General features: G+C 35.8%; 1 protein-coding gene across 1 annotated transcript in view; it reads left to right on the forward strand.

Moving 5' to 3' along the window:
- The window catches only part of CFAP47 (cilia and flagella associated protein 47), a 433368-nt gene that overhangs the window by 18653 nt on the left and 391555 nt on the right, over positions 1–23160 (forward strand). The window contains exons 5-13 of the mRNA XM_049766890.1: positions 2642–2870; positions 3254–3414; positions 5033–5160; positions 8035–8270; positions 12112–12301; positions 13615–13822; positions 17333–17485; positions 18378–18543; positions 18716–18812. Of these exons, the coding sequence (XP_049622847.1) occupies positions 2642–2870; positions 3254–3414; positions 5033–5160; positions 8035–8270; positions 12112–12301; positions 13615–13822; positions 17333–17485; positions 18378–18543; positions 18716–18812 (1568 nt within the window). The remainder of the gene's footprint in view (positions 1–2641; positions 2871–3253; positions 3415–5032; positions 5161–8034; positions 8271–12111; positions 12302–13614; positions 13823–17332; positions 17486–18377; positions 18544–18715; positions 18813–23160) is intronic.

The following is a 23160-nucleotide window of genomic DNA, read 5'->3' on the forward strand; positions in this document are numbered from 1 at the left end:
ACCCGGCGGTGCTCAGGGGTTACTCCTGGCTGTGTGCTCAGAAATAGCTCCTGGCAGGCACGGGGGACCATATGGGACACCGGGATTTGAACCTTTGGTCCTGGATCAGCTGCTTGCAAGGCAAACACCGCTGTGCTATCTCTCCGGGCCCGGAATCCTAAAATCTTAAAGGTCATTAGATACACACTGAAATTTTAGAGGCAATGAAGTAAATAGATATAGCTAAAAAGAAGAATGAGGTCATAGACCAGAGCTCATTAAAGAATATAATAGAATTGTGATTTTTTAAAATATTCTTGTTCATATGTGGGATCTGCAGTCATTGTTAGAGATTAAATCAGTATTAAACTTATAAAATGGAAAATAGCAGGTAAGATGTTTGCCTTGCATGCAGCTGACCAAGGTTTGATCCTTGTCATCCCATATGGTTCTCTGAGCCTGACAGGAATAATTTCTGACAGCAGAGCCAGGAGTAACCCTTGAGCATAGCTGGGTAAGAGCCTAAAATAGGACAACAACATCAACAACAACAAAAAATGTGTCATCTCACACAGTAAGAGTAAATGCTCTTAAAATGTTCTTTTGCATGTGTGTGTGTCACACATTGTAATGTAAAATACTGTTTTATTGAAGTTTTCTGCCTTGACAAACTAAGCCCCAGTACAGAATTTTATGTTCCATCATTAAAACTGAAATTTTAGATCAGTTTTAAGAGGATGGTCCTGAGAAATTTGAATTTTTAAAAAGGCGTGCTCAAAATATACAAAAAATAATCAGCTAGCTAATATGGAATGGGCTGTCTGACTACAAATTGTAATAATAGAAGGAAAATGATGAAACCATGAGCTAAATTACAACATTGAGATTAGGCAAATGTATAGATTGGCAATATATTCTGGATGTAGATTGTATAGGTTTAGTTACTGTGTATAGAAAGGGAATGTCAAAGGAGGGAAATATCTCTGGAAGAAGTTCCTTTTTAACATATTGGAATTTATTTGCTTTGCAGATTATTGAGGAAGTGGGTTAAGCCTATTAGACTTACTTATAGTGAATCCCAGAAAAAAAGTATAGATATATTGATTAGAGGCTGTCAGTGAAAATCTTGCATGTGAAGTATGAACAAGAAACAAATTAAACATGGATGGTACATTATAAACGATTAGGAGAGAGACACCATTGTTTACGGTGTTTAGCAAATAATCAGAAGTCTTAGAATCTATGTACTCTGAATGATTTAGAATGAAAATTAGGAAAGTGTGGTGTCAAGAATTCCTCAAGGCGGCTTCTGTTCTACAGCATCAGTGAGATTTCAATGAATCCATGTCAGGGAGAGTGGGTTGCACTGGCGGCGAAATATGAAATAATGAAACCACACAAAATAAATTGTATGGGGACCCACGTCTTCAATAGACATGAGACAATATACTCTTCCATGTTGGTAATATATACATATATATACCCAGTCTCTGTTTTGTAGGCTGGAATCATAGAAGGGACACAATGACAGCAGGCCCTAAAATATATGTATCAAAAACTAGCCAATACAGGTGAAAAGAATCCCGAGCTAAAGGGGAAGAAGTAACTTAAGGAAAAGGGGCTGTAGCTAATTTAGAAAGGAGGATGTAAGACAAAAGATGAAAAACTTGTTTTGCTACAATTTGGGGGCTAGCCCATAGCAAGGAAGATAGAAACTGTTTGTTTATCACCTAGAAAAAAGTGGGTTTGCAGATAGCTGGTTCCTCTTGCCTTTGAGTTGCAAATTTATTTGGCCAGCGAAACTCTAGCAGACTTTTGGTACTGAAGATTTCCCAAAATCATAGACTGAAGCCATATTTTGGCCTGTAGATTTTTTAAAAGGGAGGAAATGCCAAATAATATGAAGAGATTTTATTTATTTATTTATTTATTTTTATTTAAGCACCATGATTACAAACATGATTATAGTTGGGTTACAGTCACAAACATAACATCCCCCTTCCCCCTTCCAGTTCCCCCCTCCCCCCTTCCCATCCCCTGCCTGTATTCAACGCAGGCATTGTACTATAGTTATTTGTTTTTAAGTTCAGTAAACTGTTTTTTTTTCCTTAAAGGATAAGTGTTAAAAAATACAATACTAAAGGTGTGACAGTGGCAAGCTCTGTTGTTTGCATAGGCCCAGAAAAATATGGGGAAAAAGGGAAAAAATCCTTGGCCTCACAACAAGAAGGTCTCACCCAGAAGTTTATTGGCATAAGATGGACTCTGGGCTCCATGCATACCAGTCTGTCCAACCTGAGTGTTGGGGAAAATGGGTGAATTAGGAAAAGTCTTAGTTCTAGTAGTTACCACATAAATCATTCTACCCAATTCTATTCATAAAATAGTTGGTGATCTGGACATATTAATCTGTAGGTCATTTTTATGCCCTGTGATTTTGTTTTCCAATTTAGTTTCCTATAGATGATAGATTATATTGCACATATGCCATGCCAGAGACATGGCAGTTTCTGGCCTATATGGAAAATAATTGCTTTTATACGTTTGAATTTTAATTGAAATGTAGTTTTTATAAAATTTCAGTTTATTTAAATGACTAGGATGAAAATTATGTATATTGAATTTTAATTAAAATATATATGTATAATTCATTATCTTGTAGAATGAGTTTACAAGGCCATCCAGACATACTCTTAAACATCAAAGCACATGTGGTTCACCAGATTATTCAATTGTTAAGCGTGACCACTGGCAAACCATTGAAATGCATAAACTTTGGTTCAACTTTCTTTGGAACATCAAAACTTGAACAAATATATATTTACAATAATAGCCCAGAATCTGTAACTTGGGTGGCCATATTACAAGATGATACAGTTGGAGAAGAAGTGGTGAGTAATAATAAAATGGGAAAGAACATTTAGTCTCCTTTGAAAAAAATTGCTTTTAAATTCCTAATAGACAAACAGAATGCATCCCCAAATTAAACCCCAGCCGCCTCTGCCGCCCACCACCACCACGCCCCCCTCCTCCTCCTCCTCCTCCTCCTCTTCCTCCTCCTCTTCCTCCTCCTCCTCCTCCTCTCAATTCGAGTGTTCTACAGGGGGTGGTGTTCTACAGGGGTGGTATGGTATTGTTAGCTTCAGGAAACTAATAGACTAACATTTTAATAATTGTTTTAGGAACTTTTTATTTTAGGAATTATTTTAGAAACTTTAAAATACGCATTTCATTTTTTCCCTAATATCCTTTTGTTTATAATTTTATATTCCAGGCTACAAATGTTCTACAAAGGACAGATGTTGCTTTAAATAATCTCAGTTACTTGAGTAAAATAAAAAACATAGATGTTTCCAATTTTATCACCTGTACTCCTAATGAAGGAAGGTTAAAACCTTACCAAAAGACTCGACTGACATTTTGTTTTAGCCCAAAGTAAGGACAAATTATTTCCATTTAGATGTTATTTACTAATGGAAAGTATATTGTTTATATTCAAGACATTTATTTTAATAGTAAAACTTTTATTACAAAGCTACAAGTCTTATATGAACCAGTTGTTTTATGTTATTGTATTTATGCTAATTATATTATATATTTATACAAATGTGTTTATGAAGTTTTAATAATATGTGATTGTTGGCTTTTCCAATATTCAGCAATAGGGTTTTTAGTATTTTATGTTAAATTAAAAATGTTTTCAAACCTGGGTCAGAGTGGTAGCACAGTGGTAGGGTATTTGCCTTGCATGCAGCTGATTCAGACAGATGCGGGTTTGAACTCCGGCATCCCAAATGGTATCCGGAGCGATTTCTGAGCATGGAGCCAGGTGTAACCCCTGAAAACTGCCGGGAGTGTGCTCCCCTCAAAAAACAACAAAAATATATTTAAACCTTATAAAAATGGGGTAGTGGAACAGTAAGATTGGATTCTTGTGCACCAAAATCTAGTGTCTTTTTAGAAATAGGGCATGAAGTCTGTACTAGATGGCCCTCAAAATATGCTCTTTCCAAGTCAAAATTCTTTTATTTAGTAGTGAAAAGCAGTTTGGGGCATATTTGGTGATGCTTCAGGGATTATTTCTGCTCTGTGATCACTCCTGGCATGGCTTGAAGGGACCATATGTAGTACCTGGGACTGATTCAGGGTCAGCTGGCAATAACCTTATTCCCACTACTATCTCCCTTATCCTAAGGAAAAAAGTTCTTGCTGAAAATCTTGTACGTATGAGTATTGAGTATCACACATATCATAAATATTAAGTAAAAGTACTGTAAGAACTAAGCCTATAGGAGCTTAAGATCAAGAACAACTCTTTAATGAATTGTATACAGGTTTTAAGACTTTTGTAAATGGTTTGTTTCTGCTTGCTTTGGTTATAAGTATATTTAGAAATATTTAAAATATAAAGTTTCAACTCTTAGCGCACTTGAGAGACACACTGTGTGGTAGTAACTGATCCAGTTGTCCAATTGTGTATGTTTGCAAGAGACAATGTTCAATGTTGTAAAAGAATCTACTTGGTGATGCCCTATATCTAATGAAGAATGAATAGTATTTAAATTATGGAGTATAATAATTACTTATTTGTATAATCTAAAATTGTCTTATATGTCCTGCTCAATAGAGGAAGTTCTTTGGTAAATCTGCAAATTCTGTTTAATAAATGATCATTGAAATACAAGTATTCTTTTTATGAATATGTGACCTTTTTTTTGGCCACACCCGGTGACGCTCAGGAGTTACTCCTGGCTATTCTAACACTATGAACTTAATCCGTTGATAAGACAGTAAATTTAGAGAAACCATGTACTCTTGCCTAGAAAGAAATTTTTTTCATAGGAAGTTGCATTTGATCTGAATCTTGATGACTTAGTATACTTAAATGCAATCTGTGGCCTTCTTTTTTCATTCATTTTTGGAAAATTCATTTTTAGAAAATGAATTAGTTCTATTTTTATTCCTGAACTTTCACTTGTTTACTTATGTTTAAGAATTGGGTCGATATTCCCATTGGGAGATATTTTAAAATACTTGTGATTTATTTTTACAGGCTACTCACGGATGATACTAAGAAAGTTGATCCCGCACATAGGCAGGACTATGCTCTCTTTTTGAGATTTGAGTGTGTAGGAAGTAAAGATGGATACTTGAGAGATGATATCAATAAAGAAATCAGAAGTAAGTATGAAATGGACATAATCATCAAATCTATAAGAATTTGAATTGATAAAAATTTGAACATCAATATTTATAGAGGCAACTTAAAAATATAACCATTGAATGGAATAAAAATGCAAACACATTAAGAGGCTTTAAAACATCTTGTGTGGCATATTAAGAATTCAAGTTCATATTTAGTTATTTAATAATTTTCGAGTAATTGAACTTCATCTAGAATATATGTTTAGGGTCTGGGGAGGTAGTATAGTAAGCTTGCTTTGTACACTGCCAACCCCAGTTGATTCCCACCATCCCATATGGTTCTCCGAGCCCATTAAAAGTGATTCTTGAATGTTGGGCCAGTTGTAACACTTAAGCACCAATCACTGGTTGAAACCTAAAGACAAATATATATATATATACATATATATATGTATATATATATGTATATATATACACACAGACACACACATGCATATATGTATATCTATTTCTACTTCACAGGGCAAATTTAAAGAGTTGTAAGTTTAAAAAACCAAAAGGCAAATCTGAAATGTATCTGAGTGGTTGAACCCATGTCTCATGTGGGAAGCCCTGGCTTTGATCATCAACATCACACACCAAAAAAATAGTATAAGATGAACAAAATGATTTAGGGTTTAAGAAATGGGAAAAAAGGGGGGGAAACTATCCTCATTTATTTTTCTCCAGACATGTAGGTTTTCTGTTATAGATTGATATCATGGGAACAAATGTTCCATTGAATCACTATCAAGTGTCAGGTCTCTTACAGTTTATATTTAGTAATCCTCAGAGAACAAGACCTTAAGTTCTAGGAAACAGTACAATAAACTGTCATAGACTACTGATAAGTGTATATGGTTTAGAGTTCATATGTTGAGCCATATTATATTGTTTACATGCCCAAAATGAGTAAGGGAAAATGGAAAAAAAAACCTTGGAGTTCAGTTTAGCTTGACAGATCAAAGAGAAAATAGTGTTACTGCAGATGAAGGGTCAAATCCAGAAAAATGAGTCATTAAGTAAAGAATTTAGGTTTTTTTGTTTTTGTTTTTTGGGTCATACTCGGCAACATTCAGGGGTTCCTCCTGGCTCTATGCTCAGAAATCGTTCCTGGCAGGCTTAGGGGACCATATAGGATTCCGGGATTCGAACCACCGTCCTTCTGCATGCAAGGCAAATGCCTTACCTCCATGCTATCTCTACGGCCCCAGAATTTAGAATGTGTTGATGGCTGTCGAGTGATATCACCGAGGAAGGTATATGTCTGTAATTACACATTGAGCAATCACTGTTCCCAGAAAGAATGGATTCTTATACTATTTGTGGCATGGTTTGGCTACCAATTATAAACACAATATTTGTTCTAGGCTTGCAAATTAATCTAGTCTAGAATGGCTACTAAAGGAGAGGCCAGTGGTGCCCTAAAGATAATGTCTAAGATGAATTAGTAAGAGCATTGAGGAAAAAGAGAAATCTGTTTTTTTTTACATTTTATTTACATAAATTGATCTGTCTGCAAAACTGTTCTTTATCACATATATTTATAATTTATACCACTTAATAGTTTCTTTAAAACTTTGTGCTTATGTTACTACCCAGCTTATATTACATTGTCCTTTAGTTCAGCCATCTTTTCTTTGGTACACTTAAATCTGTTGGCCCATTTCCCCTTTGGGATGAACAGAAAACCTCTCACTCAGTAATTTTAACCCTGAGTCTAACTCTGGGTTTTCACCTGAGAAACTAATTATGCTAGAGATTAGCACAAATTCAATAGGGTCCTTAAGAAGTGTGACTCTTTCTTGCATTCCACATTCTGAGATTAATACCACATAACTTCTTTTCTCACAGATTCCAGTCTTCCTTGAAACTCACACCAAGTTTATGAATGCATTAAGTGACCCATGTCAACATTTCCACTTCGCTAACTCTGAGGCATCTCTGATCTCAGATGACCAAAAGAAAACCGATTCTCTAACCTCACCTCTTTTTACAGTTTCTTTTCTCTCAAGAAAGGGCTGTAATAGCATTTTAGTAGTTCAGGAAAAAACAATCTTAGCATCACTAATTGCCACATGTGTTCAATTGCCCGTGTTATATGCAACCAGCCAGTTTTTTTTTTTTTTTTTTGGTTTTTGGGCCACACCCGGTGACGCTCAGGGGTTACTCCTGGCTATGCGCTCAGAAGTCGCTCCTGGCTTGGGGGACCATATGGGACGCCGGGGGATCGAACCGCGGTCCGTCTCCTAGGCTAGCGCAGGTAAGGCAGGCACCTTACCTCCAGCGCCACCGCCCGGCCCCAACCAGCCAGTTTTTTTTATTTAACTCTGGCCTCCAGAAGTTATCTAAAATCTGAGCATTTTCACCATATTTTCTATTATTCTTCTCCAATTATAATTAATTCAGTGTTTTCTGAATACATCAAGCAAAACCCAACCTTAGAGTCATCATAGTTATTGTCCTATCTGCCTAAAATACACTTTTACTAAATTTCACATGACTTTTTCTACCATCATTTTACTTCTGTTCACATTACTCCCTAACAGACTTATTTGTGAATGTTCCCATAAAAATGTAAAAACCTTGGTCCCTATGCTACCAATCATCTCTGAAAGTAAAAATATTTTCTTATTTTTCATTTTTTAATGACACATTTTCTGTTATATTCACTGGTATGTTAGCAAGACCTAGAATACTTTCTTGCCCCGAGAAGACACTTAATAATTTTGTTGAACACAAGATTGAATGATCTACCTCTGTCTTACCACATTTATCAGATGATACTGTTTGGACCGAACACTTTTATTCTGGACTCCCAAAATGATTTGCCATGCTAAATAGTTAAAATAGTTATTCTCTCTCTTACAGGTGATCAGTATAATAGAGTGGAATTAGCACTGACAGGCACGGGACTTCCTGTCATATTACAATTCTTTCCAGGAAAGGTCTTTACTTTTCCACCTTGCTCAGTAGGCAGCCAGATAGACTTGCTGTGTACCATACATAATCAATGCAGATACCTGCCTGTGACGTGCCACTTTAAAAAAGCTGCTCATTTTAAAATTGAACCGAAACAGGTCGACATTGATGCAGCCTCTGATCAGGTAAGATAATTATCATGTGCTACAAAGCTTTTAAGTTGTGCTAAATACCATGCACCGAATTAAAAACCACAGTCATGTTTATAAATTTTATCTTTGCTTTGACCCTAGTGTGAGTACTTTTGTATTTACAATCACACAAAATTTATAATTATTTTTTCACTTTTTTTTTTTGTTTTGGGCCATACCCAGTGATGCTCAGGGGTTACTTCTGACTATATGCTCAGAAATTGCTCTTGGCTTGGGGGACCATATGGGACATATGCTGTAGGCATTGTATAAAGGTGCAAACAATATTTACTGCTTTTATAGTATTTTTAACCTGAGAGTATGTATCTCCATGCCCAAGAGACTGGCATATACTATACACTTAACTATACAGCAGTCTGGGCTCCCCTAGCCCTGGAATCGTTTTCTGGGGCAATGGAATTTAGGCCTGGGAAGCTCCCTGAGCCAGCAGCTGCCAGTAGCAGAAAAGGAGATAGGAAGCAGGTGCTGCTCCTGCTGGTTCCAGGGAAGCCATGAGAAATGCAGGCTTCTTTGGATCCAACAGCCAGACTGAAGGTTGGCCAGTCTGGGGAGCACATATGAGGGAATTGTGGAGGTTAGCCCAGATGTTTGCTTGGTGCAAGTTCACCCAAGATAAGAGAGAGGGGGGTGATATTTTTGCCACGATGGAGTTCAGATCTTACCTGTTTGTGAGTTGAGGTGGTATGGGGAAGCAGGCACTGTGGTCTTGAGTTTTTGTGGCTTATTGATCCAACAAAAATTTTCCTAAAATGGATTTGAGGCTTTTACTAGGATGGATTTCTGTTCCCCCACTCCACCCTCTCCTCCTTAGATCTGAAGAAGTACGTGCTGGTCATTTTCAGGCATAGTACACTGTGAGGAGTATTGGACCCCAGCAGGCTGATGCCAGGAGGCACCACATTGGAAAGGATATTTGCTATGAATTGTAACTTTTTATTACTTTTTTCATACTGGATGGATTCTATGTCTCACTAAATTGTCCTGGCCAGAATCTTCACTCTTGTATTAAATAGAAGAGAAAGAAGATAGTTTGTCTTTCTCCCTTAAGTATGTTATTAACTGTGAGTGTTTGTAGGTTCCCTTCATAAACATATGCAACTTCTATCCCAAGTTTTCTCATCAATTTTATTATGAAATTGCATTGTATTTTTATCATGTTTTAGTGTGTATTAAAATTTTTTGTTCTTTGTTAAACTGGTGAATTGCTTTGATAGATACTTAGATATTTAACCTGGGTCAGACCACATTGAATAATCTGTATTTATTGCTAGATTCAGGTTGATTTGTATTTGTTTGAGAGTTTTACACATGAGGAACATACTTATAGATTTTTTTAAATTTTGAGGCTATCCACGTCTGGCATTATTCAGGGTTTACTCCTGGTTCTGGCTTATGGATCACTCCTGGTGGGTATTGAACTGGATTGGTTGCATAAAGTGCAAGCATCATACTGGCTATATTTCTGGTTCCTCCTGTGAAGTTTTGTATGTTTTGGGGTTCAAATTAGAGTAAACTTGCCATAATTGAATAAATAATAAAGTATTCTTTTTTCCAATTTTTGGAATAGTTTCTAAAAGATTCGTGCTAATTCTTATATGTTCAGTAAAATTTCTCATCAGAGCCATTTTCCTTATGTCTTTTTAAATGCTCTCCTAGGGATGATTAACTTCAATTTCTTTTACAATCAGTTTAGGAATTCAACTTGCTAAGAATTTTTTCACATAGTTAGGATTATCTAGTTTGTTGGTATACAATTATTTACCATATTCCTTTTATCATTTAAAGCTGGTAGTGTTGATCTTTCAATTCTAAGTTTCGTATACTGAATTCTCTTTATTGGTGAGTCTAGCTACAGATTTTCCATAACTATTGGTGAGTTTGAAGGTATAATTTCAGGTTTGTTGATTTTTCTTTACTGTTTTCACTTTTCTATTTTGAATATTTCTGTTTTAGTCTTTATTTTTCTTCTCCTTACTTTGGTTTTTCATTGTTTTTCTGTTTTTCAAAGGTAGACTTTTTGGCTATTGATTAAAAGTATTCTGTCTTTAAAATATATGTAATTATAGCAGTGAATTTTCTTATTGCTTTTGCTGAATTTTATGTTTTGGCATTTTTTAAATTTATAAACAATATTTTATTTAAACACCTTGGTTACTAACATGATTGTGGTTGGGTTTCAGTTGGCATTATTTTTTGCTTTAATTTTCTTTCATCTTGATGTATTCTCTAATTCCTCTTTGACTCATTCATTGCATTTTGATATGTGAGTTTCTTATGTTTTTTCTTAATTTCTTTTAAATTATTTGTATACTTATTATATTATCTCTTTTGGCAGATACTGTTTTCTTTATTCTTTAGATGTTGTTTTCTTTAGTTATAAAATATATTTATAGTATGTATTTTGACATTTTTGTCTGATAAGTCTTAAATTTGGATTTTTTTCAGGGACAGATGCATATTCTGTTTAGTGAATATTTCTTGTATTTTTATTTATTTATTCTGTTTACTGCATATTTTTTCATATAATGAGATATGTCAAAATACTGGGCCAGTGGTGTAGTATATAATTTTTCAAGTAGGAAAAAATCTGGGAAAATATGATGGGATTATAATAATGCAAGAGAAACTGCCAGAAAGCCTATTGTTCTTCCAGAGCTAAACCATTTTTTAAAAATACTCCTTGGAATTTTACAATGTTTGCGATAATTTTCAAGTATCTGAAAAGTTGATTTTGATAGTTTTCTCTGTATTTGCTTTCTGTTTTTGAATGAGTACATTTTTTTAAAGTTCTTAGGTTGAGATTCTGGAATTCCATCAATGTTCTAGAAAAATGTTCTTTTTTTTCTCAAAGTATTCTCCAACAGTACTATAATGTTATGTCAATTCTTTATGTGATATTTCTGGAGCAGGTTCATATTTTATGGTGAAATGGCTTCCTTTAAGATCTGATTAACACATTTTTTTTTATTATTGAGCCGTGCTTACGGTGATCAGAGTTATCTCCAGGCTTTGTGCTCAAGGATCTCTTCTGGTGGCTGGTGGGGTGGGGTTTGGGGTTCCGTATGTAGTACTGGGAACTGAACCCTGCTGTTAAGCTGCATGCAAGGCAAACACTATATCTGCTGTAGTTTCTCCCTGGCTTTATTTTTTTGTTTTGTTTTTTTTGGCCACACCCGTTTGATGCTCAGGGGTTACTCCTGGCTAAGCGCTCAGAAATCTCCTGACTTGGGGGGACCATATGGGACTCCAGGGGATCGAACCGTGGTCCTTCCTTGGCTAGCGCTTGCAAGGCAGGCACCTTACCTCTAGCGCCACCTCTCCGGCCCCTCTCCCTGGCTATTTTATGAGCGTTTTTGGAGACTTAAATTTTTTACCTAACTATATACATTCTTTTGATTACACATGCAATGTTGTAACAAAATAACATATGCTTCATAGTTTATAAATTTAGGCATTCATTTCTCAGTTCCAGAGAATGGAAATGTGAAATAAGCATTTCTGTATGGTTGCTGAGGATCCCCTTCCTAGTTGTACTCTTTTCATATTTTTATGTAGTGGAAGAGGAAACACTAAGAGCATTGTTTTATTAGTGCAATTCCCATTCAGAAAGCATATTATTCTATCATAATCACTTCCAAAGGCTTCATTTCCTAAATTCATTATATTGTGTACTACAATTCAAACATGAGATTTTGGGGTTTTCAAGCCTTCACAAACATTCATCTTAGAGTATAAGATTTTCTTGTTCTTCATGCTCTTCTCCTTAACCCTTTTCTCCCTCCTCTTCTTTCTCTCCTCTGTTTCATCTTTAAAGAAGGTGATATGTTCATTTATTCCACATCAAATTGGAATCTTTAAAGTGAGGCAAACCATAGAGATTATTGGCTTAGTCGCGAGTGAAAATTTTTTGTCTGCATCCCTGAAACCTTTCCATGAAGTATATATGTATTTCAAAAGTGTTGGCAGACATGGTACCAAAATAGATGAAATGGCAATAAACACTGGTAAGTTAATGTAAGAGCTTTCTTTATTTTATTGTTGATAAGTAATTGTTTTATATGCTAATTACTTAGGTAAATATATTTATATAAATATATACACTATATACATTATATAATCACAATGTGTGCTTTAATATATTATACATAATGCACATATCTATATTTATGTATATACTATAATCTCATTTAATGTTTTTTAATTTTCATATGTATATGTCACTCCGAAGAAAATATATTTCATTGGCCTATATTGTAAAATTGGTGATTAGTGTGTCTTTGTCAGAGATCAAATATTTGAACTCTTTCTAACATTTCTAACCTATTCCCAGGGATGTCAATGTTATTTTTGAGGCTTATTCTTTGAATAAGACTTTTTTGTTGTATGTAAAATTTATTAAACATATTAAATATATTAATGGCTTCTCTATTTCATTCATTTGCTTTGTTAAACATAATTAAACATAGTTTTGACCATGCATTTTATGATGCTATTGTCTCTACTCTTCAGTTGTCTTTCATGTACTAAACCATTTGAATTTACTAATAAATTTCTACTTTTTTTTAAATTTGACTGAAACCTAACTACAAACATGCTTGTAATCATGATGCTAAAAGATTTATATAATATAAAAAAATAACAAAAGACAAACAAGAAAGTAAAATAAAATTTGCAACATATCATTCAACCCAGACATGTTGATTTAATTAAATTAATAATTAATTTTTTATTTTTTGGGCTACACCAGTTTGATGCTCAGGGGTTACTCCTGGCTAGGCGCTCAGAAATTGCCCCTGGCTTGGAGGGACCATATGGGACACCAGGGGATTGAACTGCGGTCCTTCCTTGGCTAGTGCTTGCAAGGCAGACACCTTACCTCTAGCACCACCCCCCGCCCCCTGATTTTATTTTTAAACATGCATTTTATTACTTTTTTAATTTTTTGTTGGGTTTTTGGGCCAGACCCAGTGACGCTTAGGGGTTACTCCTGGCTATGCACTCAAAAACTGCCCCTGGCTTGGTGACCATATGGGATGCCAGGGAATCGAACTGCGGTCTGTTCTATGTTAGCGCATGCAAGGCAAATGCCTTACCACCTGCACCACCGCCAGCCCTGCATTTTATTACTTATGCACATTGTTTTACTGTTTTCTGTAGTTTTGTTGGATGCATTATATTTTTTGAGTATGGTTGTGTAGGGGACTTAGCATTCATTTAGAATGTTGAATTAGTACTGTTTTAGTAAATTCACTATCTTATTTATAAAATTGAAATTCTTTGAAGCCATATATAAACTAAGCATTTCAATCTATCCGAGGTCTAACTCCTTTAATCAGTAGTCCTGCACCACAGCTTGTGGTCAAAAATGTGATAAAACAGGACAGCAAGCCTGTTGCCGTGCTTCCATCAGCTCAGGAAGAGTCTCCTCAAGATCCTCAAGGCCACAGAGAGTCCTTTAAGAATTCACTGATACCCAGTGACCAGTCTGGAAATACTGCACCTAGAGACCACAAGATACAGTTCAGGTAACACGCTACACTTAAAAATTTGAAAATGCATATGAATTTTTGAAAAAGACAGTGATAAACCTCATATGCAGAGATTCAACAGGTCATGTTGTAATAATCTGACAAAACTATTACCAGTTTTAATAATCATGGTAGTACAAGTTTATTTTTTTTAAGTTGGAGAAGATTATTGCTGAATCTACAATATTTGCTTTATTTAACTTGTCATCTCTACTGTGTATTTGTAGTTGTTAAACCATTCAGTGACAATATTAGGGTAATTGTTAAATTATGCTGTTGGATAGAAGAATATTAGGTGTAATTATGTTAGGAAAACTGAAATCCTCAAAGCAGTCCTGCAAAATATGGCTGGCAGATTTAATTTTAAGATTGAAATATTTCTTTTTATTTAAAATGTTCTTATTTAGACATCATGATTTACAAAGTTGTTCACCATGGGATTTCTGGTATTCATTTTTCTACCTCTAAACTTACACTCCTTGACTCCATCTTTCCATCAATGATGTCCAGTTTTCTCCCATCCCCTAATGTGACTCCTTGTTCAGTTAGATTGTAGTTTGGGTCCCATGCTTTTAGTGGTAGTGGGTTCAATGGTTTAGACATATACAGAAAACTTGCCTTTATAGCACAGGCAAGCCCAAGGACATTAGCTCTTATAACTTCTCATCCTCTTCTTTCTTCCTCTCTGTGTCTTGCTTTCCTTTGCCTGTTTGTTCTGTAATCTAGATCCTTTCATTTCTTTTTTTTTGTTTTGTTTTGTTTTTGTTTTTGTTTTTTTGGGCCACACCCGGTAACGCTCAGGGGTTACTCCTGGCTATGCGCTCAGAAGTTGCTCCTGGCATGGGGGACCATGTGGGACGCCAGGGGATCGAACCGCGGTCCGTCCAAGGCTAGCGCAGGCAAGGCAGGCACCTTACCTCTAGTGCCACCGCCTGGCCCCTTTCATTTCTTTTTATTATTTTTTATTAGGGGACTTGGCAGTGCTCTCTTCTCCTTTCCTCTCCTATCTCTCTACTTTGCCCTTTCCTTCTCCCTCTCCTCTCCTCCTTTACTCTCCTTTCTTCCTCTCAGCTTTCATCCTTTTTCTCCCCTCCTCTTTTCTCATTTCCCCTTTCTGTCCCCTCTTTTTTTTTCCTCTCCTATTTTCTCTTCTCCTCTCTCCTTTCTCCTCCTCTTCTCCTTCTTTCAGATTGCAAATGGCTTTATTTTGTTATTTCTGATGTTGCTCAGGCCTTTTAGTACCATAGACAACGTGGGCATACATGGTGGAGCTTGGGACACCTCAGTTTTGCCTAATCTTCCTTTGGGGGGTCCACACTCAGTGACACTCAGGGGTTACTCCTGGCTGTGTGCTCGGAAATCGCTCCTGGCTTGGGGGACCATATCCCTCCACTGCCAGGGGATCGAACCGCAGTCCTTCATAGGCTAGCGCGTGCAAGGCTTACTCCTTGCGCCACTGTTCTGGCCCCAAGTTTTGTCTAATCTTATTCAGGTCCTTTAAGGTTGCACTTGATAGTGTTTGAAAGAGCTATGTGACCTTGGGTCCCAGATTCAAGACCTGCGTATCTTCATTCCCTGAAAACAATTTTTATTGTATCTATTTCAATTCTCTTAATTCTAGACAAATATAGAGAAAAAAATTTATTCATTTAATATTTATACTTCATTTCTGTGTAAGTCATTAATCATGATAATTATCTTAAAAGACTAGACTTCATTGATGGTTAAGCATTTCCTGTTTAGCTCATGGTAATTCTATTTTCTCTTAATTTACACTTTTCCATATGAATAGATTTAAATCCCAGTTTAGTTATTTTGGGGACATACCCAGAATTGCTCAGGGCTTTCTTCTGGCTCAGCACTCAGGAATTACACCTGGCAAAGCTCAGGGTATGGTATGGGATGCTGGAGATTGAACCTGTGTCAGCATTTTTATATATGTTAATAGCTTGTTCTCACATTAGGCATTTATTACTCTTTTTCCAGTACTTCCTTTATTTTTATTACAGTCTTTAGATAAAGATCTAAGTCTTGGTCCTAAGGAGAGTTAATGTTCCCAGAGTCTGAACATTCACATCTATGTTTTGGGCGTGAAAGACACACATAGCAGTACTCAGAGCCTTCTCTTGGTTCTGTACATTAGGCATCCATCCTGGAAGTGCTGACCATATGGGGTGTTGGATATCGAATCTGGGTAGTCCATATGGAATACAAGTGCCCATAGCTCCAGTTCCATACCTGTTTTCCGCTTCTATGTTTTACTCCCTCTTTTTCTTAAGAGTCACCTTACAAATGAAGCATTGTTAAAATCACAAAGAAATATTAGATATAATTTATATACTGTCTAAGAGTTTCTCATTATCAGTTAATTATTGAAAGTGACAATTTCCTATTTTGGGTTGCCAAGTCATACTGGAAATTGAACCTGGGCCTTCTGCTTTCAGTGCTTGTTTTTGAGCCATCTCCCCAGTTTTTAAGTGAAGAAATTGCTGAATAATAAAATTTACTGAGTTGTGAGGAAAATCATAGCCAGATCATGTAAATAATTGTACTTTCTGAAAATGGAAATTATATATGGGTTAAAATAGACTGAACTCCGTTAGTGAATATGAGATAAAAAGCAGGTTATGGTTTTTTATAAATTATTTTCTCTGTAAAATTATTTCTGACCATTGTTTTATAAGCTCTCATAGACAAAGAACGTTTTATCTAATGGATTTATCAATCTATATTTAGGCACAAATTCTCCTCTGGCTTTTGTACCACACATATTGATGCTCAGGGGCTATTGCTGATTCTGTGCTTGGAGGTGGGGTTGGGTCATTCTTCCATGTATGACCATGTGAGGCCATGTCGGGCCTGAAAATCAAGCCTGGGCTTCCTGCTCAAAACAAAAAACAAAAGACAAAAAACAAAAAAACCATTTGAACTAGCTGTCTGCCTTTTTAATTTTTATCACACTAATATAAAAGTAACTAACTTTTAGTAAAAACTACTCAGGGGGCCGGGCGGTGGCGCTGGAGGTAAGGTGCCTGCCTTACAAGCGCTAGCCAAGGAACGGACAGCGGTTCGATCCCCCGGCGTCCCATATGGTTCCCCCAAGCCAGGGGCGATTTCTGAGCACATAGCCAGGAGTAACCCCTGAGCGTCAAACGGGTGTGGCCCAAAAACCAAAAAAAAAAAAAAAAAAAAAAACTACTCAGATTCAGATCGAGTCTCATCAGTTATCTATAATTGTTCAAGTTGCCTATTTCACTAATTCCCAAGAGTGAGGGTAGGTGATGCTATTGCATTCTAATGACTTTTGGGATGTTTTTCTAAATTTGATAGGAAAATTGCATAACACTGTAGTGCTACAATTAATACGTTAATATGTACTAGGTATGAGGATAAGAACTAGAATTTGTCTTATTCACTGTTTTATCTATATCCTATTCGTGGCATATAATATTGATTGAATTGATGCATATGTTAAAATAATGACTGGTTCACATTGTCATATTGTAGGCTAAATTTAGCGAAGCCTCCGAGATTTAACTGTCTAGATCCTGAATTTGAGCTTACAGATTTGGAAAAAGTAGACAAGGAAGACCATAAAAACTTTTATTCACGATACACTGATTGTTTAAGAGCTTTGCGCATACAGAAACAATCACAAAGGTAAAGTCATTTCTTCAAATGATATGAAACATATCACAGTATGTTCTAGAGCTAAGAATTTCTTTTTTTAATCTTTATTTAAACACCTTGATGTGTTTACACCTTGATTGCAAATATGTTTGTAGTTGGGTTTCAGTCATGTAAAGAACACCCCCCTTCACCAGTACAACATTCCCACCACCAATGTTCCAAATCTCCCTCCTCCCCATCCCACCCCTACCTGTTCTCTAGACAGGCTTTCGACTTCCGTCCTCATTCACATTGTTATGATAGTTCTCAGTGTAGTTATTGCTCTAACTAGAATTTATTTCTTTATTTTTTTATTTCTCTCTTTTTTAAAGTCTAGTGACGTTTTAACATGTGAAAACAGAAACCAGTGATCTATTTTAACTGTAATTATTTTTTACTTTCTTTGAGTTTAGGAATATTTTTTTTTCAGAAGAAGATACTGAGACAGGAATTCTAGCATATAAGATTTGTAGGTCATGGTCCCTGCTAAGAGACTTGTATGGGATTAGGAGAGCTGGACAGGATTGGAGAGAGGGAACTTGGAAATAATGTATTGCAAATGTTTGTAACTCTTAGTCTGATGTCTCCTGAGCATAAATTACACCGCGTGGTTACTCTTACCTTCAGCTTTTATAGCTTGTGTGTCTATGCTCCTTGACTGTGGAGTTGTTCCCGGAGCTATTGAGTGGACATAATTTCTTTAGGGAGTGGGTTGAAAATGAACACCTTATTAGAGGCCAGTGGATGCAGATCAGTGAAGTTCCAATCATCTAGGTGGATCTGTGTGGGGGTCGCAACAACATATGATAGGGATTATTTGGGTTTGCATATGAATTTTCTAAACTGCTTGACTTTAATGAGTTATGGCTTTTAATCTCAACAGGGAATTCCTAAATCCTTCAAATAAACAACCGATTTCAGATCTACTGAAGTCAACTACATCTTCAGGTAGAGATGAGGATCTCCCACCGGAACTTCTGATCAAGCATAACCGAATGATTACTACCAAGCAGATAATAACCAATGTCAAAAAGGCTCTGAAAAAAAAGGCATGTGCAGTATCTTACATTTTATGTTATAGGAATTCTTTAAGTATCTTTATTAATATTTAATAACCACGTTTTAAAAAAAGCATGTACAGATCTTACATATCATGTCTTAGAAATTATTAAAAGCATTAATATTGAATAACTGAGTTTGAAATACTGTGGTTTTGTACAGGTTGTTCATGGACTTAAGTCTGAACCATCCACTCCTCTTGAAATATCACACTGCTCAATTATATTGACACCGAAGCAAATTCACCAAGTAATCATTGGTAAGAATCTATTTTAAAAATTTACTAAAATCTTTGTTGCATTTTTAATTTTTTAATTATTATTGAGGTAATGCCATTTATGATAGTGTTAATATATTATTTGGGTATATAAAGTTATAGTGTGACCTCTAGCACCAAACTGCAAAAATCCCTCTATGACTATCAGTTTTGTTCTTAGAGTCCAAGGATTTGTTTTCATTAAATATGATTCATTACTTTTCTCTTTTTTATATTATATATTCATATCAATTTCCTTTCTATTACATATATAGATATACACATGTATGATAACCCAGCATTGGCCTCTCCTCTGCCTTAACTTAAATAATACCGTATTTGCTGGCTTATAAGATGACTGAGCATATAAGACGACCCCCTAATTTTGCAGTTAAAACATAGGTTTAGGCCTCTATATTCGCTGTATCAGACAGAATGTTCCTGTGCTGCAACTGTATGTACCACAGTGAGCCAATCACAACAAGCAAAGGTTCAAAGGCTATACTGTAATAGACTTCCTCTCTGACTCTGGCCAATCTGAGCAGGCTTTTTACAGTATAGATCCGGGTCCAGAACATTGTCTAATTTGCATGCATAAAAAGCCTGCTTGGATTGGCTGAGTTAGAGAGGCGGTCCGAGCAGCCTTGCAGTGATTGGTGCAGGATCGAGTTGGAAAATTCATTTTGTGGCAATATTCAAATAATTTTTGTTTAGCAGCATATTGAAACATTTTTCGGGATATACTCGGCGTATAAGATGACCCCTGATTTTCGGTTGACTTTTTGTTGTTTCAAAAGTCCTCTTATACACCGGAAAATATGGTATGTGCTCTAGGTCCAGTCACATTGTAGAAAAAGGTAGGCTTTCATTGCCTTTTATAGCCATTTTGTGCATATACCATAATTTCTAAAATAACTTATTTTAATGTTTGAGATACTATGATTTACAGTAATGTTAATGATGGTTTTTCTTATACATAATTGCAGCACCATACCCAGCATTGGTGTGTGCACCTTCCTCCCTCAAAAACTCCAGTTCCCCCTCCTTTCAACTCCCTGCACCCAAGCACAGTTATGCATATCAGTTCTCCTGGTGTGTTGCCTTTGGGCCTTTGTTGCTATTTTTCTGTGTATTTTTAAGTTCAACAGATGTTGGAGATCATTCTGTATCTGTCTTTTCCTTTTTCTCTGACACCAGACACTAGAGATCCTCTAGGTCCATCCAAGTTGTGGCAAATTGCATGATTTTGTTCTTTCTCAGAGCTGTATAGTATTCTGTAATGTATGTATATCACAGTGATCCATTGATACATGTTTGTGCATTATTTTTTATCCACGTATCTGTCATTGTAGCTGGGGTTGTTTTCAGATCTTGGCTCTCAGGAGAAGCAGTGAAGTGAACACAGGAGAGCATGTTCATTTTCAAAGTAATATAATTGTGTTTCTAAGGACATGTTATGGAGTTAAATAGTGGGATCATGTGACAGTTCCATTTGAACACTTTTGAGATGATTTCCGTACTGCTAATATTCCACCAACAGAAAATGATTTTCTTTTTCACTGTATTTTCATCAGTACTGGCTGTTTCAGGACATTTTTATATAGGTCATTCTCATAATAAACATATTTTCATCTGTCTGTTAGCCATCTATATATTTTCTTTAAGAAAGTATCCATTCAGCTCCTCTGTCTTTTGTTTTCTGTTGTTAGTGAATTTCATTAATGCTTTATATCTGTTAGATTTTAATCCTTTGCCAGTTATGTGGTAGTCAAATATTTTCTCACATACATTAAGGTGACTTTTCTTTTGCTTTTTTTTTTTGATGAAGTTCCATTTCTTTAATTTCACTTTTGTTTCCTTTGCCAGTGAAATCAAATCATTGAATATACTTTTGAAGTCACTGTCATGGAGTTTTGCCAGTATTTTCCTCTATTTATGATCAGTGTCAAGTCATATTTGACTAAGCCTTCTGAACCCTACTATTTCTGCACCATTGCTCTACATCACTAAATATTAAATTTGAGAGTTGTCTTCTATCTCCCTCCAATAATAAATTCATAGCCCTTTGTTGTACTCATCAAAATTTCTTCTTTATTTGATATGGGTTGAATACTGTAAAGATGGAGCCTTGATTTCTTCAATATTCTGAACATTTAGGGTAGCACCAGGAATATAATAGATCTGTGATAAAAACATTGAATGAGAAAGAAGTAAAAGTTGATGGAGCGTATAAGATTTTTAATGTATACTATGTCATCTCTGAATAGTGTTAGTTTACCTATTTTACCAATTTGAAGCCTTTAATTTCTTATTCTTAATATGGCTATGAATTCCTAAATTATTTAATTTTAAATGGATGTATTGAAGTACAGTATACATTCCATAATATAAACCAGAGCATGCAAATCCATGATATTTTGGTGTGTGCCACACATGGCAGGGCTCAGGGATTATTCCTGGCTCTGCACTCAGAAATTATTCCTGACAGGCTCAGGGACCATATGATATGCCAGGTATCGAACCCAAGTCGACTGCATGCAAGGCAAAAACCCAAATAGCTGGGCTATCGCTTCTGCCCTTCTATGAATTCTTTGTAAACTTAGAGATTATATAACCATTATCACAAAATTCAGCATACTATAGTATGCTGCTATAGTCCTCATGCTTATAAAATTATCCCATCCTTATTTATATCTTTAATTAAACATTAATCAACTTTATATCTCTACATATTTGACAGTTTGGGTCATTTCAATGCTTCTATAATTAGCATAATGGTTTTGAGGTTCATGTACAGGGCACATCTAAATGTTTGGTTTCTTTTTGTTTCTAAATACTGTTTTTGTATGATTTCCCTTTCCTATTTTTATTTTAGTTATTAAATGATGAACATTGAGTTTATTTTCTTTTTGAGGCTTTTGTGAATGAACCACTATAAACATATATATGCACATATATGTTTATTATATATATAAAACATGTGGGTCAGCATATGGTTTAGATTTCATTTGGTTGCAGTCTGAGTATTGGAATTTCTGTGCTGTAGGGTAGATTTATTTTTTGTATGGTAAATTTATGTTTAACTTTTTTTTGGAGGGGGTCACACACAGTGGCACGCAGGCCTTAGTCCTGGCTCTGTGCTCAGAAATCACTCCTTGCAGGCTTAGGGGACAGTATGGGATGCTGGATATCGAACCCAGGTCAGCCATGTTCAAAGCAAATGCTCTGCTCACTGTGCTATTGCTCCAACTCTTATTTAACTTTAACAGACTGCTAAAAATTTCCAAGAAGCTGTGCTATGTTACAATTCTACCAACAGCACATAAAGGTTAAATTTCTCAATGTCTTTATCATTGGTTGTTTTGGGATTATTTTTTGTCTTATGACACATTTTTCTTTTTCGAGTCACTCCTTGTGATGTTCAGAGATTACTCAGCAGAGTTTTCAGAGGTGACTGACAATATTTGGGAGCATGGAATGTCACCATTTACTGCCCCTGCATGCAGAACATTTAATCAGGCACTGAGCTATCACTCCAATCCATATTCTTTTCATTTTAGTGGGTTTGAAATATTTTTTTCAGCCACAACCAGAGAACTCAGGAGTTACTCCTGGCTCTCTGCACTGAAATTACTCCTGTCAGGTTCAGGGGACCATACGGGCCATGTGAAAGGCAAATGTCCGACCTGCTGTACTATTGCTCTGTCCCTGAAATGTTAATCTTATTTTGGTTTTGATTTGCATTTTCTTGATTATTAAGCTGCACGTATTTTAGTTGTTTGTTTGGGAAAATGTCTTGATAAATCTGTTAAATGTTAAAACCTGGGGGTCAGAGAGATAGCACAGTAGGTTAAAGTTTGCTTTGCATATTTTTAAGTGACTTCAGTTTCTGGTAACCGATCATATCCCAAACAATTTCAGGACTGGTTCCTAAGGACCAGTCCAAGAATAAGCTCTTATCACTTCTGGATATGTCCCAAAAGACAAAACAAAACAAAAAACTGAGGAATGCAGAGGTAATATAGGGGGTTAAGGTACTTAGCTTGCATGAAATCAATCTAGGTTTGATCCCTGGTACAGCATATGATCTTGTAAGCCTAGCCTGCAGTGAACCCTGAGCACAGAGCCAGGGTTACAATCTGAATACCATGGATATGATCCAAAAGGAAAAAAATCTAAGTAAATTTACTTGACTTACATTTTCTATAAGGTTAGTAAATAATTGACGTTGTTAAATGATTATTAAATCTTACAGTTTGCTCTTTACTAAATGTAATGTCTGAAATGAGATTCAATAAATGGAAGATTTTCATAGACAAAAAGATAGTGGGACAAAGTCATTATCCAAAAC

Source organism: Suncus etruscus, chromosome X (genome assembly GCF_024139225.1).
Source record: "Suncus etruscus isolate mSunEtr1 chromosome X, mSunEtr1.pri.cur, whole genome shotgun sequence".
NCBI classification, from domain to species: Eukaryota; Metazoa; Chordata; class Mammalia; order Eulipotyphla; family Soricidae; genus Suncus; species Suncus etruscus.